Source organism: Etheostoma spectabile, chromosome 5, assembly GCF_008692095.1.
Source record: "Etheostoma spectabile isolate EspeVRDwgs_2016 chromosome 5, UIUC_Espe_1.0, whole genome shotgun sequence".
Lineage (NCBI taxonomy): Eukaryota > Metazoa > Chordata > Actinopteri > Perciformes > Percidae > Etheostoma > Etheostoma spectabile.
In genome coordinates this window covers 20,644,633-20,659,437 of record NC_045737.1, presented here as the reverse complement: position 1 = coordinate 20,659,437, position 14,805 = coordinate 20,644,633, and the positions used below count along the sequence as shown (strand labels likewise).

Sequence of the window (14,805 nt, the reverse complement as noted above, 5' to 3'; positions counted from 1 at the left end):
CCTTGTTTGCCTACATTTTTTTCATCATGTTATATATAGTATGAGTCCTATTTCTCATGTGTTTTACCTATACTAGATTCCCCCATCTGCTTTGGAGTGGTCGTGTGTTGAAGACCATGTTGGACATCTTGCAGACTCTCTCTCTATCACTAAGTGCTGTAAGTATGAGTTGAGGGCTGGTGTGAACAACACAGAGCCAATGTGGAATACTCTCCTCTGGTGAAACTTTAATCAACATTATTAGTCAAAGAATAAAAATGTTCTGTGGTGGAATAAAAGCAGAGCTTGAATAATCTTTGCTTAAAGAGCATGGAAAATGTTTAGATAGGTGCACCTATACGCTTCAGTTTCAACAAATTTCTTCTCGGTTTATTTAGGACATCCACAAGGATCAGCCGTACTATGACATCCCAGACACCCCGTACAGGATTACTGTTCCTGACACATATGAGGCCAGAGAGGTGAGTTTGGACTCTTAATACATTTATAAACACTAGAGGACAGCACATCATTGGTTTTAGAGACAGTTCTGGCCTCATTCTTGCTCAGTCTGTTTGGATTGTTTAATCTTTGATGGATTTTAATGTGATGTTTTTTTCATGACGTGACATAAGCTTCTTACATTCATATACCAATAAAAAGCTCTAGGGAAGAGTATACCTTTTCTCAACATGTGTAGGGATACATTTTATGGAAATTGATTGTCTAATATCCCTTTTGTATTTCTTAAATGATCACATTCTGGTTTCATTATCTCCCTGTAGAGCATAGTGAAAGACTTTGCTGCTCGCTGTGGTGAGATCCTGAAAGAAGCAATGAAATGGGCCCCTTCAGTCACAAAGTCCCACTTACAGGTGAATTTCTTTACTTTTTATTTTTCTTCAGAGTGGAGATCTCTTCTTTGACATCCGAAAAATCAACAGAGCTGGGGAGTTTAAGAGAGGGTCAGCACACACTCAATTAGAGAGATTGTATTAATTGTAACCACTGATTCCTTCTGATTATGCAAAGCTAACAAAAGAAGCAAATACTATATTATATATATATTACTGGAAGTAAGTCTAAGAAATGTCATTGATGGTCTTTTGAAAGTTAATACTAAAAGTCTGAACTTCTGCACTCTGACATCGTGTGTGTGTGTGTGTGTGTGTGTGTGTGTGTGTGTGTGTGTGTGTGTGTGGTTTTGTGTGTTGTGTGTGTGTGTGTGTGTGTGGTGTGTGTGTTGTGTGTGTGTGTGTGTGTGTGTGTGTGTGTGTGTGTGTGTGTGTGTGGTGTGTGTGTGTGGCTCTCTCCTCAGGCCTCCTGTGAGTGATTCCTAAACAAAACAGAGTGTAAATTGTAATTTCCCCACTGGGGATCAATAAACAGCTATTATAAATTTTATTATTAAAGAACTTTTCTCTCTTTTTGTCCATTTCTTTATCTTACCTGTATTTTGTGTGTTGTGCAGGAGTACTTGAACAAGCATCAGAACTGGGTGTCGGGACTGTCCCAGCACACTGGCCTGGCCATGGCCACAGAGAGCATACTGCACTTTGCAGGCTACAACAGACAGAGTACTACACTAGGCGTGAGTTTCACACACACATGCAGGGAACACGGGCCCTTTCCCCAGATTAAGGGCGGTCTTGAATTTAGAAAACATTACACAGCCCAAATTAATGGTGAGGTTGGTGAGATAAATCTGAGCTACCTGTCACATTTAATTATATTTAAAGACTGCAAAAAAATACTGAACATTGTTTAGACACACATTATCGAACATTACAACAACAAAAGCACAGTGTCTGTTTTTACAATCCTACCAAAGATTTTTGTAAGGGCAGTTACAATTTTTTTGTAAGAAATGCCTTGTCACTTTGTCACAGTACTTTTGTAACATCATTGGAACAGACTGTTTTGACCTTACAGGCTTGTTGATTGGATGCTTATTAACATTTTTTCAACATAATTGGCTTTTTTGGTTAACAAATGTGCCATTAAGTCGCTTTGTCAAAGCCTCTGCAGTTTTGGTAACACTGACCAGTCCAGTGTCTGGTATCCTTTTTGCACATATATGTCTTTTAATATGTCTATGGTTCTGGAAACACTGGGAGTCTAGTCTTTTTTACAGCATTGTATGTCCGTCTGAGCATGCTTACTAGTCTGTGTGACATGTTTTTGCTTGCTATGCATTGCGTTTATGTTCATGGGCTTGCATTTTGCTTTATCTGTCTTTTCATTTGCTTCATTTGTTGTATTTTGTCTTTGTTAAACTGCACCGAACTACCTACCTGGTTGCTTGGCTGGTTTGCGGATTTGCTGGTTACCTGGTTACTTACCTGCAATGGACGGGTGGGTTGGTTGGCTGGTTGCCCATTTGGCTAACTGGTTATGCTGGTGCTGTCCTCCACCATGTGGCCAACCGTAGGCTGCTTTTCCTCAGGTTGGTCATATCTCTAAATACAGAGAGTCAGGGCTCCAGCATGATAGCTTCAGTATAGCCAGAAGTGTTACAGTACAGCTACAAATCTACTTTCCTAGCTTGTGACTGTGTTGCCCTAAGTGGACCCTAAACTGTTTTTTTTTTATTAGACCACCCAGCTGACAGAGAGACCTGCATGCGTGAAGAAGGACTACTCCAACTTCATGGCATCCCTCAACCTGCGCAACCGCTACACAGGAGAGGTGAAGTCTCAATATTGTAAATATTAAGAATGTGTGACTTTTCTATGCTTTCTGCATACAGTATTATTCATACCTTTCTGTTTATGTGCTGTGTAGGTGGCTGGTATGATCCAGTTCTCACAGGCAACTCACAGCCAGTCAGATCTCACCAAGCTGATGATCTATCAGATGACCAGTGCTCTTGACAGAAAAGACCCAGAGGCCTTCACCCAGGCCATGTTCAAGATGGCCGCTTTGCTTATAACTACCAAAAGTGAGCAGCTCTGCGTCATTTAGTTTTGTATTGAATATCAAAAAGAGCAATAGTGCTGGTTGTTTCTCGTTAGAATTCAATTATGGACATTTTCTATATTTTGTTTTTCAGACTGCAATCCTCAGCTCCTGCACCATCTGTGTTGGTCTCCTCTGAAGATGTTTACAGAACATGGCATGGAAACTGCAATCGCCTGCTGGGAATGGCTCCTGGCTGCACACAACGGGGTGGAAGTGCCAGTGAGTATATTTATCACTTTTCATAAAGGAAAATCATAGGAATATTTTTTTACATGAAATTGTATCTTTATTTGAGATATGTAGATTCATTCTTATTCCCCCCCCCCCCACCCCCCCACCCCCCATCTCCTTAGTTTATGCGGGAGATGGCAGGAGCTTGGCAAATGACATTAGAGCTGAAGATGGGCTTGTTTTCGGAGGCTAAGGTAGAGGCCGGCCCTCTGGCTGTATCAGAGGAGAGTCAACCTGCACCCTGTGAACCTGTCGTCATCCCTCACTTCCTCTGGATAGAGGTCAGTGACAGGCAGACATAAACTACTTCTTTGTATTTCATTTTCATTTGCGTTGATGCATTTTTCACAAAATGTAGTTAAGCTTATTATTTTAAGGATAAAAGGGTTGGAAACTGTCACATCTTTTATTCATTCTTTCTTTTCTTCCTCCAGTTTCTGGTACAGAGGTTTGAGATAGCCAAGTACAGCAGTGCTGACCAGGTGGAGATTTTCACCTCCATTTTGCAGAGATCTCTTTCTCTGAGTGTCGGAGGGCCCAAAAGCAGCCTGAACCGACATGTTGCTGCCATTGGTCCAAGATTTAGGTACTGTGTCTCATTATCAGCAAATTGGTTTAATCCTTAATGCTGTAATAATCAGCAGCCAGAAATCCTAAATCCTAAACTTGATATTGTGTCATCACTTTGCTTTATTTCAGACTGCTGACTCTGGGTCTGACTCTTCTGCATTCTGATGTTGTGACAAATGCCACCATCAGAAATGTTCTGCGAGAGAAGATCTATTCATCGGCTTTTGACTACTTCAGGTAGGAAAAAATATTGTTTAAATTTGTTTTGTAGGCAAAAAGGAAAACTGTAAAATTTTTCTGTCCACTTACTTCTTTGCCATCTCTGTCTTTGTGTAGTGCCACTCCCAAATTTCCCACTCAGACCGATAAGAGGTTGAGAGAAGACATCAGTATCATGATCAAGTTCTATGCCAGCCTGCAGTCTGACAAAAAGTATCTGGCTGCCAACCAGCTGGTTCCCCCAGGTACAACACAGTACAACAGTTGTCTTATTTCCTCAGTAATATTAACTGAATTAGAAACTAAAACATCAGCAAGAGAATTCACACCTTATATGTGTATTTGATTTTACTTTGTGTAGATCCCCAAGACATGTCTGTGAACAGCCTGTCTGTCGTGGCAGGGGCAGATAGCAGGAGCAGTCTTGATGCCGCTATGGGCCAGAGGCAGCAGGTGACTCAGGGATGGATCAACACCTACCCTCTGTCGTCTGGGATGTCCACCATGTCCAAGAAATCCGGTAAAACACACACAGAATAAACTTACAACAGCTGTGCTGGAGCACACCATATGCTGCAAAGATGGTCACAGTGAAACTTACATCTGCTTCTCATTTAAAGATGAAATAGGTCAATAATATAATATTTCTGCTGTCACAATGTATTACTGATTTATTGTTCCTGTCCTGTTTTAGGACTGTCTAAAAAAAGCAACAGAGGCACACAGCTGCACAAGTACTACATGAAACGCCGGACTCTTTTACTGGCTTTACTGGTACTACACTACATTTTCTCATCCACTATCTATATTCACACATGCTGTTTTTGGTAACAGAGAGAACATTTCTACATGTACTGTAGTTCCATACTTGACATCCTATTGGTAAATTATTATGAATCCCATCCCCTCTATGTCTCTCTTTAGGCCAGCGAGATTGAGCGGCTGACAATATGGTACAACCCGTTATCCACTCAGGAGCTTGCTATTGCTACTGAACAGTCGGTGGAAACCAGCATTGCTAACTGGAGGTCCAAATACATCAGTCTGACAGAGAAACAGTGGAAGGACAACATCAACTTGGCCTGGAGCATAGCACCTTACCTTGCCCTGCAGCTGCCTGCCAGGTACACCAAGAAACCAGAGGCATTACATCCCCAAGTTTCAATCAATGTCAAACCAAGAGTGTAATAGATTTAGTCTCACATAAAACATTTAACAATAGCATCCAAAGTGAACTGTTTTTTAAGTTGAAATCCCTAACCATCTGCACTATATTGCCCTCTACTGCAGCAAAAGGTATTTGAATGATTATTTACAACACAAAGGTGGCAGACAATTCAGTATGAAATCATCTTACACCATTAATGTGTGCAAACAGCTACAATTTGTAGCTGAATGAAACTATCCTCAATTGATAATGCAAATATTACACTTTAATTTATTGTGGCTAATATATTCACCAACAAATAGCTGTTACACACACTATGGCTTAGTTGCAGGACTGTAACTTAAGTGATCCAAATCAAATCACCAACTTTATTCATACACAATGTACTTTATATACACATACATGCACATTTATAACATAACAAGTGCAACACAGAAAAGATAAAGTCCTTTATTGGGCATGCACCTATTCAATTTTGTTTTGTTTTTCAGATTTAAAAACACGGAGGCGATTGTCTCAGAGGTGACTCGCCTAGTGCGAATGGATCCGGCTGCTGTGTGTGACGTTCCAGAAGCAGTCAAGGTGAAGTCCCCCGCCTGCCACTACAGACAACAGGATGGCAGTTTTGTCTGCCATCTTTTTAGTTTCATTCATGTTGCTTTTATTCTGAAGTACAGTATTTAGAGCAGATAATTATGAAATGAGTTGAATTAAGTGGGTTTAACTGCTGTAACTGTCAATTGGTTTCAAGTTTTAAGCGGCTGGACAAGATTTAAAAAAGGAAAGAATGGGAAACACTATATATATATATATATATATATATATATATATATATATATATATATATATATATATATATATATATATATATATATATACGAACTAGCAGAATAAACCCTACATATTGTGTGGCCAAATTCTGCTTGTGCATGTGTGATACAGTAGGCTTTATGAAAATTGACAGCTAAGCTTCCTACATGCTTACTAACATAGCCACATGGTGTGAGGTTTATTTGCTGTAACTATACCATGACATATTCCTAATTCTAACGTTTTCTGCACTTACCTTCTCTTATTTTGATTATGTAAGCGAAAGATCTGTTCTGAGTAAAACCCTTTCTGGACCTCATTTTGCATTGGAATACACACTACTTTGAGCCATTGCATTCATCTATAGCCATAGGTATGGATTCAGTCATCCATTATCACCTTAATAGGCTGGAAGTTTGGCAGCCATTGACTTTAAGGATTTGAAATGTTCTGACCTGACTTTTTAAGTTTTTCCACCAGTGCATTTCTGTTAAGTTACTACAAAACATAAACGGAAAAAAAGTTTGTTTTTTTGTTACTCAGCGTTCTGCTTTCGAGTGGCCTTAATCATGCCCCTTAAGAAATGTTGGTGTTGTTTAAGTCTCTTTTCCTAGCTTCCGCTAGTCTTCTTCATTTATGTCTCTCTGACTGAACACTTAATGAGCCTCCTACTTGTCTGAAGAAGAAGCAAGGGAGGCAGAGCACGGCCTTCCCCAAAGGCCACCATAATTTATGGGCTGATCCTCCTTGACATCTCATAGTTGTTTATTCCAGTCACTTTAGTAACTAATAAACACAGTTTCCTCTGGAGGCTAGTTAGCCCGCCGCCAGGCTGGGGGTCGGAACCTTGCGTCAGATTGATGTCAGATTGATGCAGAAATATGGATCCTGTGATGGATGCTGCACATAATAGTAGAACCTATGAAAGTATTAATTTAAAATGTTGGCTTGAGCCTGAATCTTTTTTAATGTAACATAATTTTAAATTTTTGTTGGTAAACAACATGTATCTGACATACTTACAAATAGCACAAAACATAACAGAACAACAATAATATTGTGTATGGCAATTGTAGTTTTTTGATGGAAAAGTAAACTATAATGTTACTGTAAAGAACATAATATGGCAAGGAGAATAAATAACGTAATGATACTAGTAAGACTCGGTAAATGATACGAATCAAGCAAGAGTAGCAAAAAAAAATGATTGAGAAATATATAAAAATGTTTCAAGTTCAATTTACTTTCTCTCTTTTGTGTTTTTCTTCAGTTCCTTGTGACGTGGCACACAATTGATGCTGACTCTCCAGAGCTAAGTCATGTCCTGTGCTGGGCCCCGGCAGATCCCCCAACTGGACTGTCCTACTTCTCCTCTATGTACCCTCCTCACCCTCTCACAGCCCAGTACGGGGTCAAAGTACTCCGCTCCTTTCCTCCTGTACGTTCATAAATACATAACCCATACACAATCTGCTGTCATTTCCTCAAGTAGCGTACAGTATTAAACACCACCAGCACTGATTTTACTAAAGTGTGGGAAAGAGGTGATGGTAGTAGGATATTTGATGCTAATACTTCTAGACTTTTATTTAAGTAAAGTTGTGAATGCAGGACTTTTACTTGTAAGAGTATTTCTACACTGTGGTATAACTGCTTTTATTTAAGTAACCGATATGAGTAATTCTTCCATCACTGCCTAATGGTGTTCAGACAGCACTGATAAAATTTGATAAAACTGTGACTGATAAGCCAAAGGAGTGTCCCATATTTTAGGGTACTCTGTGTTCCATATGTATGCAGTGACACATTTATGGCATTTATTGTTTTTTCTTGGTTGAAAAACATTTTTTCCACTGTTTCTAGGATGCCATATTGTTTTACATTCCTCAAATTGTCCAAGCACTTCGTTACGACAAGGTACATATCGGATTTTTTGTGTCTACAAATTCATCAAAGCCCTCAAATCTTCAGATTGACATTTTCAGAACTCTCCCTGTCTTGCTTTCGTTTTACAACCTGGTTTAGATGGGTTATGTGAGAGAGTACATCCTGTGGGCCGCTCAGAAGTCTCAGCTGCTGGCTCACCAGTTCATCTGGAACATGAAGACCAACATATACCTGGACGAGGAAGGGAACCAGAAAGACCGTGAGATGTTCACCCTCACTATTTCTTTACTGACTCAACACATGTACGCCACAACAAGTGAACCTTCTCTCTCCCTGCAGCTGACATAGGTGAGCTGCTGGAGCAGATGGTGGAGGAGATCACCGGCTCTCTGTCTGGCCCGGCCAAAGACTTCTACCAGAGAGAGTTTGACTTCTTCAACAAGATCACCAATGTTTCAGCCATTATCAAGTATGAACTTTTTTTTCTTATTTAATAATTATTCATTTATACAACTTATACTCTTTATTAATCCCCAATGGGGAAATTACAATTTACACTCTGTTGTTACACTACACAAAGGCCTGAATACACACACACACACACACACAAACACATGCTCAGGTCCTATACATGCACTAATTGAGAGATGTCAGAGTGAGTTCCATTAAGTTACAGTAGCATGTTCTTTGCATTACTGCTGCACTTTTTCCAAATGTATGCTATATAAGAATAAGTGTCAGTTTTTCAGACACCTGTAATTTGGTTGAGGTTCCATTACAGTGAACATTTACTCAAATGTGTGTTTTTGACAGTTTTAGTAGTGCAGGTGAGAGTCGGGACTGTTTGGGGGCACTGGGACTTCTTTTAAAACCATTTTACAAATGAAGGGCTGTATCTACTTAAGGAAATGCTACTTTTGTTTTTTTGGGCCTCAACAAGGCCTGCATAGGTCTGCAATCCATTTACTATAACCCATAACCATGAGTTATTTGTCTTCACCTATCTGCTTTGCTTAATTATATATCCCATTGTCCTATTGTCATCATCTCGTTTTAATTACTTTTTCATTCTGTGTTTTGGTTCCATCATATACTATCTTCCTCAGTTAAATGCCATCTCAAGTAATGATGCAATATAATACACTCATAATCTGACTGGGACATTGAAAGAAACTAGCATTTAGGAAGGCCTCAAAGTAATACTACAGTTTAACTTTACTGTTAGACAAAACCCTCATGGGAATCTTCAAGGTGTTAATGAAGTGATAACAAGTGTTCCACTGAGCCAAGATGTTTTGTTCATTTCCCTGCCTTGTTCCACCTGTGGTCTCCTCTCTAAATCCCATTGTTGTTCATTTATTTAGCTATTGGTTGCTGTACTGTCTCTCTGATTATGCACCGGTCTGGAAGTTTTGTGACAGGCCCCATTATTGCTGGCTCCAACAGAGGGTGCTTTGTTAGCCCCCTAGCGGCAGACAAAATCCCCCTCAGCCCTCATTACAGCACTAATTGCAACTATCTGGAGAAAAAAACGTGGACTGTCCCCTGGCTTCCACTCTCTGTCACTCTCTTCCCAAGTGACTCCCCTCTGTGAATAACAGCAGAGCCTGACTGTCACTTATGGTCTGAAGTCATTCATTGAGATACCCATGCATGCTATTCTCAGTTAAGTGAGTCATAGAAGTGTGAAAACCTGTGTTCAAGTTGTTTTTGTTTGTCTTCATCAGACCTTTTCCCAAAGGGGAGGAGAGGAAGAGGGCCTGCCTTGAAGCCATGTCACAGATCAAAGTCCAACCTGGATGTTATCTTCCTAGTAACCCAGAGGCCATAGTTTTGGATATAGACTACAAGTCTGGGACCCCTATGCAGAGGTGGGCCTCAAAACCATATTCTATAGTTCTCATAACCAGTATTACTTAAAATCACAAGGAAGTATGACAGCTTCACTGAACTTACAAAAGCCCTTTTTTGTCCCCCCCCCTATTCAGTGCTGCCAAAGCTCCCTACCTGGCCAAGTTTAAAGTTAGGAGGTGTGGCGTCAGTGAACTGGAAAAAGAAGGTACTGCTAATGTTAAATGAACTTAATGAATATTTTATTTCTCAAATGTTGTGCACAGACAAACAGAGTGTCATTTCATCTTCCCCTCAGGTCTGAAGTGTTGCTTAGATTCTGGAGATGAGGTGAAGAGCGAAGAGGAGGCCAAGAGAATCTGCTGGCAGGCGGCCATCTTTAAAGTGGGAGACGACTGCAGACAGGTCTCAGTTTCACGCTCTTCTCGCTTCACTTACTGCACTGCTATCTTCCTTTGAAGTGACTTGAATTTTTTGCTTGACTTTCCTTTCCTTACCAATTACATCCTTTGTGTTCACAGGACATGCTGGCTCTTCAGATCATCAGTCTGTTTAAGAACATCTTCCAGCTGGTTGGCCTGGATCTTTATGTCTTTCCTTACAGGGTGGTGGCCACAGCCCCTGGAGTAAGTTCATATAAAACTTTTCCTATGGTACTCTATATTACTTCCTGACAGGAGCATCTGAATGTCCAAAATTTATTTTTTCTATCTCTCCCCTGAAATCTATGTACTTGTCATTCTTATTTGCTGATGTTCCACCACAGTGTGGAGTGATTGAGTGCATCCCAGACTGCAAGTCTCGTGATCAGCTGGGCCGACAGACTGACTTCGGCATGTACGACTATTTCAGGAACCAGTATGGAGATGAATCCACATTAGCGTTCCAGAAGGTAAATGCAGGCTCTTCCAGTCATCAGTCATTAACACCTGTAAAACTCTACCACATGTCTCAGTGCTCGCATATTGTATTTAACAGTTTAACTGATATTCTTTTCAGGCACGGTACAACTTCATCCGCAGTATGGCAGCTTACAGCTTGCTGCTCTTCCTGCTGCAGATAAAAGACAGACACAATGGCAACATCATGCTGGATAGCCAGGGCCACCTTATCCACATCGGTGCGTATTGTGTCATGGATTACCAATCTTAAAAAGGTTTTAAGTTCACATGTAGACCTAACTATCTTATACACTGATAGATAGAAATAGCTACATGGAAGGGAGAAAGATGGATTAAAAAAATGGAAAAATGAAAGGATTCTCATACAGTTGAGGACTGGATCAAAGTGGTTCAGGAAATTTATGTGATGGAGAAGCTAACATTTATTCCCAGGCTTTTGACTCCACTCATCAGGTTCAGTTTTCTCTCTTTTTTTTTAGCAAAAAGAGTTATACATGTACTGTGTACAGCAAACTATCTAACTTAATCTATAATTATTACCTTTTATGTTGGAAATTTTGCCATTGCAGTTATTGGCACCCCACTATAGGATTTTATTTGCAGGTAAAGTTATGAATGAGGAAAGGTACATATGGAGCAGACGCGTATATTATTTTACAGTTGTTATTGTCCATTTTATGTACTGCTGCTGTATACTTACCTATTTTATTTATTCTATTTTCATTTTTGTAGTTTCCACTTCATATTTTTGGGAATTTTTAAGTTCCCTACCAGTCCAGAACTGGATGGGAGAGAGTGTAGGTGCTTTTGTAATGATGTGAATTTTTCTTTCTTGATCACTGGCATGTATACAGATTTAAGAGCAACATGTATAACTTATTTTTCTTTAAATGAAAAAAGTTTAATAACAAAAAATGTAAAAATGATTGGAAGTACAAGTTGTCTTAAGATTCTCAAAGTGCATCCAAACATTTGACTATTTTTGAAAATTTCAGTCCATTGTTATATACAATAATGGAAGTATAACCCACTTTAACCTAAGCTTTTATTTCAGTCTGTCTGCAGTATTTACCTGATGTTTTGAGTGATTGTATTTGTATTGATTGTGCCATACATTATCTTCATGTTACATGATCCATCAACATAAAAAAAATAATGTTTGTTTGTGTATTTCTAGACTTTGGGTTCATTTTTGAAAGCTCTCCTGGTGGGAACCTCGGCTGGGAGCCAGATATCAAGCTGACTGATGAGATGGTGATGATCATGGGTGGGAAGATGGAGGCAACACCCTTCAAATGGTTCATGGAGATGTGTGTGAGGGGATACTTGGCTGTCAGGTGAGTATGCAGAAATGCTAAAGGAAGCGTTCATTGTGCTATAAAGATGGCTGACGTTAAATAACATTAAGACAAGTTCCTTTGGTAAACCAGGCCCTACATGGATGGAGTGGTCTCCTTGGTTACACTCATGCTGGACACTGGCCTTCCCTGCTTTAGAGGACAGACCATTAAATTACTCAAGTGAGTCAGGCGTGTTAATGTGTCTACATATGTGTCAATGTGAATGAGAATAAACAGTTTGAATGTAATTTGCTGTTGTTGCTCATACTCTCTTCCCCCACATACAGGCAGCGGTTCAACCCTGGTTTGAGTGAGAAAGATGCAGCTTCCTTCATCATCAAAGTGATCCAGAACTGCTTCCTCAGCAACAGGTCAGTAAAAAACCGAAATGGTTTACATATTCTTCTTCTATTCCTGTTAATATTGGTTTCCAGAAAGCATTATTCACAATTGTCCAACCGTTTTTTTGTCTCACAGGAGTAGAACCTACGACATGATCCAGTATTACCAAAACCAGATCCCATACTAAATGTCTGTGCCTAAGCATGTGTATATATTGGCTGGCACATAGTGTGCGTGCGTGCGTTTGCGTATGTGCCTTTGTTAATGTTCATTGAAACATTGAAACTTGTGGCTCATTGTTTCTGCTGATTGTTGGATGTCATCCTTTGTGTTTGCTTAAGCTTCTTGTTTCCTCTTAAACCATATTTTCTTTATATCACTTGTCTATTCCCTTATTTATTAAGTTAAAATCAATGTTGTTGTTATTAATTATTTTTATATTATTATGCTAGCTTCTTGACTTTTGTGCACTTGGAGAAAAAAAACTCTTGGTAATCTGCACATTCAGTAAATACTTAACCAGAGTTTGTGCCAATTTTAAAGTGTTTGTGAATGTGGATTCTTAGAGCTGTTGATTTTAGATGGGGTTTTAAATGTAATTGGATACTTGAAGTAGCTGAAGTAGACCAGTTTCAGTTCTGACCGATGTGGCCTATTTTGTCATCTCGTACTTGACTGTACTACTGTGCTTCTCTTTTTAATGGACCAGTCTGAGTTCTTTGATCTGTAGCATGGTACTTGTCTTATATTTAACAGTGATGACTGACTGTATACACATGAGTTACACCATCTGTATGTTTGGGTTTCCGTATTTGCAGTTACCAAGGGGAGGAACGAAGAACACAAGTTCAGAGAAACACTGGGGCGGAGTTTTGTATATTTAGCATTGTCAAAGGGGGAGGGAAGATAATGCATATAAATCTAACTTTTCTATTGTTTGTGGATGAAGGCAAGACACAGCTTGAATGTTGGGCAGTTGCATGAAGTTTCATGGTTAACCACCATGTAGCCTGTGTCCGATGTGGCTTCTGGTGAAAGTACCTTTTAGTAATCCAAAGTGCTGTGACCCGTGTCCATATGGATAGCTTAAGCCTTTATGTAATGTTACTGATTGTAAAGATTTTGCCTCTTTGTATATTTATATCCATGGCCCATTTTCTGTCTCCTTTTCTATCTTCATGCCTTTTGAATGAGAATGCATAAGATAAGAAATCAAATAAAGATCTATTAACTTAAAGAAACTGTCTTGCGTATGGTGTTTCATTTATTATGAAAAAGAGTTGGTTGACAATGTGAAGTTGCGTGGGATCATGACCGGAGTTTGAACATTGGTGGAAACAGGATAATGTAAGTATCACAACTCAACAAAATATAAAATGTTGTTTTTAGACATTTTATTCGGAAATGTTACATATTGTACCTGTAAACTACAGTTGTTGTTTTTTTTTAGTTTGCCATACATTGTCAATGGCCAGTTAGAGACAAATGAAGTTGGGTTTGTTTGTGGACCAGGATAAAAACAAAGCATAAGTCTGCACTGGTTTGAAGCCTGATTTGATACTGCAGTCCAAACACTCAGTAGGCTATTAACATGGAGTTTGTGTAACGGTAAAGAAAGTAGAAAATAATTTATATACTGACATAGCAATTGAACCTAGAAGGCTAGATAATGTTGAAGTTTACTGTGAAACCTATCCAAAATTAAATTCAGTATTCAGTATTATGCATTTATTATTGTTGTTATATTCAAAAAGTCTTTTCAGAAGCTTTTTTGAAAAACATTTAATAACTGAGACTTTTTTTGTAGAACTGCTTTTAAACTCAGTTGGGTGGCAGCACATTCATTTCCACATTCAATGTAACAGGTGCCTGGATCATAAAGCTTTACAAGTTGAAGTTGAAGGCAGTATCATCAGTTAAAAGATCTCTGGTGGCGAGTTTTTAAATATCAATTACTTGGGCTTTCTTTTTACTTAACAAAACAGAAAGACAGAAAAAATATGAGAAAGGGAAAATTATCCAAATTAGACAAAAAAGATCTACTAATTTTTATTTGTAAAAAGAAAAAGTGTCCTTCCTTAAAACAAAGGTATGAGCGGAGAATAATCATTACTGAAAGAAGTGGGGGCTTTTCCTGGGACCTATATTTATTGATGCCTCCTCTGATTCGAGATGCCTAATTCACAGCCCAAAGGATTCCCCTCTTCTGTTATGTAGCGCAGACCTCATTAATGTTAGATAATGTGTCAGCAACAACTTCAGACAATGTGTAATCTTGTTTCCCTTTAGAAACTACAGGCTGTTTTGTAAACTTACACCCACCAGAGGGCAGCGCATAATGACATATTTAATGTGTTTCCAAGTTCCTGCTGGTGCCACTTGTGAGCGAAGGCTCTCAGTCATAACTAGTGGGACACCAAATCAGCTACCTCAGTTTTTGTTTTGAGGATGTATCTAACTGTTGATAAGACAATGCTTAAGTAATACCAAAAAACGCTCAGGCATTGCAGCTGTCACACTGTTTACCTCTCAGATAATGAGAGTG

The 14,805-nt window shown here is 39.2% G+C and overlaps 1 protein-coding gene across 3 annotated transcripts in view; it reads left to right on the top strand.

Moving 5' to 3' along the window:
* Window positions 1-13,501, top strand: part of pi4kab (phosphatidylinositol 4-kinase, catalytic, alpha b) — a 26,370-nt gene extending 12,869 nt beyond the window's left edge. Inside the window, exons 26-55 of one of the 3 annotated variants that reach the window (XM_032515359.1) lie at window positions 77-158; window positions 378-461; window positions 765-854; window positions 1,451-1,570; window positions 2,411-2,425; window positions 2,575-2,667; window positions 2,764-2,920; window positions 3,032-3,159; window positions 3,294-3,452; window positions 3,606-3,757; window positions 3,871-3,978; window positions 4,078-4,205; window positions 4,322-4,480; window positions 4,655-4,734; window positions 4,885-5,084; window positions 5,620-5,710; window positions 7,209-7,376; window positions 7,802-7,855; window positions 7,964-8,084; window positions 8,165-8,294; window positions 9,553-9,696; window positions 9,814-9,884; window positions 9,975-10,081; window positions 10,198-10,302; window positions 10,443-10,568; window positions 10,676-10,796; window positions 11,756-11,915; window positions 12,009-12,098; window positions 12,206-12,289; window positions 12,396-13,501. In XM_032515359.1, coding sequence (XP_032371250.1) covers window positions 77-158; window positions 378-461; window positions 765-854; window positions 1,451-1,570; window positions 2,411-2,425; window positions 2,575-2,667; window positions 2,764-2,920; window positions 3,032-3,159; window positions 3,294-3,452; window positions 3,606-3,757; window positions 3,871-3,978; window positions 4,078-4,205; window positions 4,322-4,480; window positions 4,655-4,734; window positions 4,885-5,084; window positions 5,620-5,710; window positions 7,209-7,376; window positions 7,802-7,855; window positions 7,964-8,084; window positions 8,165-8,294; window positions 9,553-9,696; window positions 9,814-9,884; window positions 9,975-10,081; window positions 10,198-10,302; window positions 10,443-10,568; window positions 10,676-10,796; window positions 11,756-11,915; window positions 12,009-12,098; window positions 12,206-12,289; window positions 12,396-12,447 — 3,379 coding nt within the window. In that variant the 3' untranslated portion in view covers window positions 12,448-13,501. The remainder of the gene's footprint in view (window positions 1-76; window positions 159-377; window positions 462-764; window positions 855-1,450; window positions 1,571-2,410; window positions 2,426-2,574; window positions 2,668-2,763; window positions 2,921-3,031; window positions 3,160-3,293; window positions 3,453-3,605; window positions 3,758-3,870; window positions 3,979-4,077; window positions 4,206-4,321; window positions 4,481-4,654; window positions 4,735-4,884; window positions 5,085-5,619; window positions 5,711-7,208; window positions 7,377-7,801; window positions 7,856-7,963; window positions 8,085-8,164; window positions 8,295-9,552; window positions 9,697-9,813; window positions 9,885-9,974; window positions 10,082-10,197; window positions 10,303-10,442; window positions 10,569-10,675; window positions 10,797-11,755; window positions 11,916-12,008; window positions 12,099-12,205; window positions 12,290-12,395) is intronic. The other 2 variants (XM_032515358.1, XM_032515357.1) reach the window with 2 other exon arrangements.
* The last annotated feature ends 1,304 nt before the right edge of the window (window positions 13,502-14,805 follow it).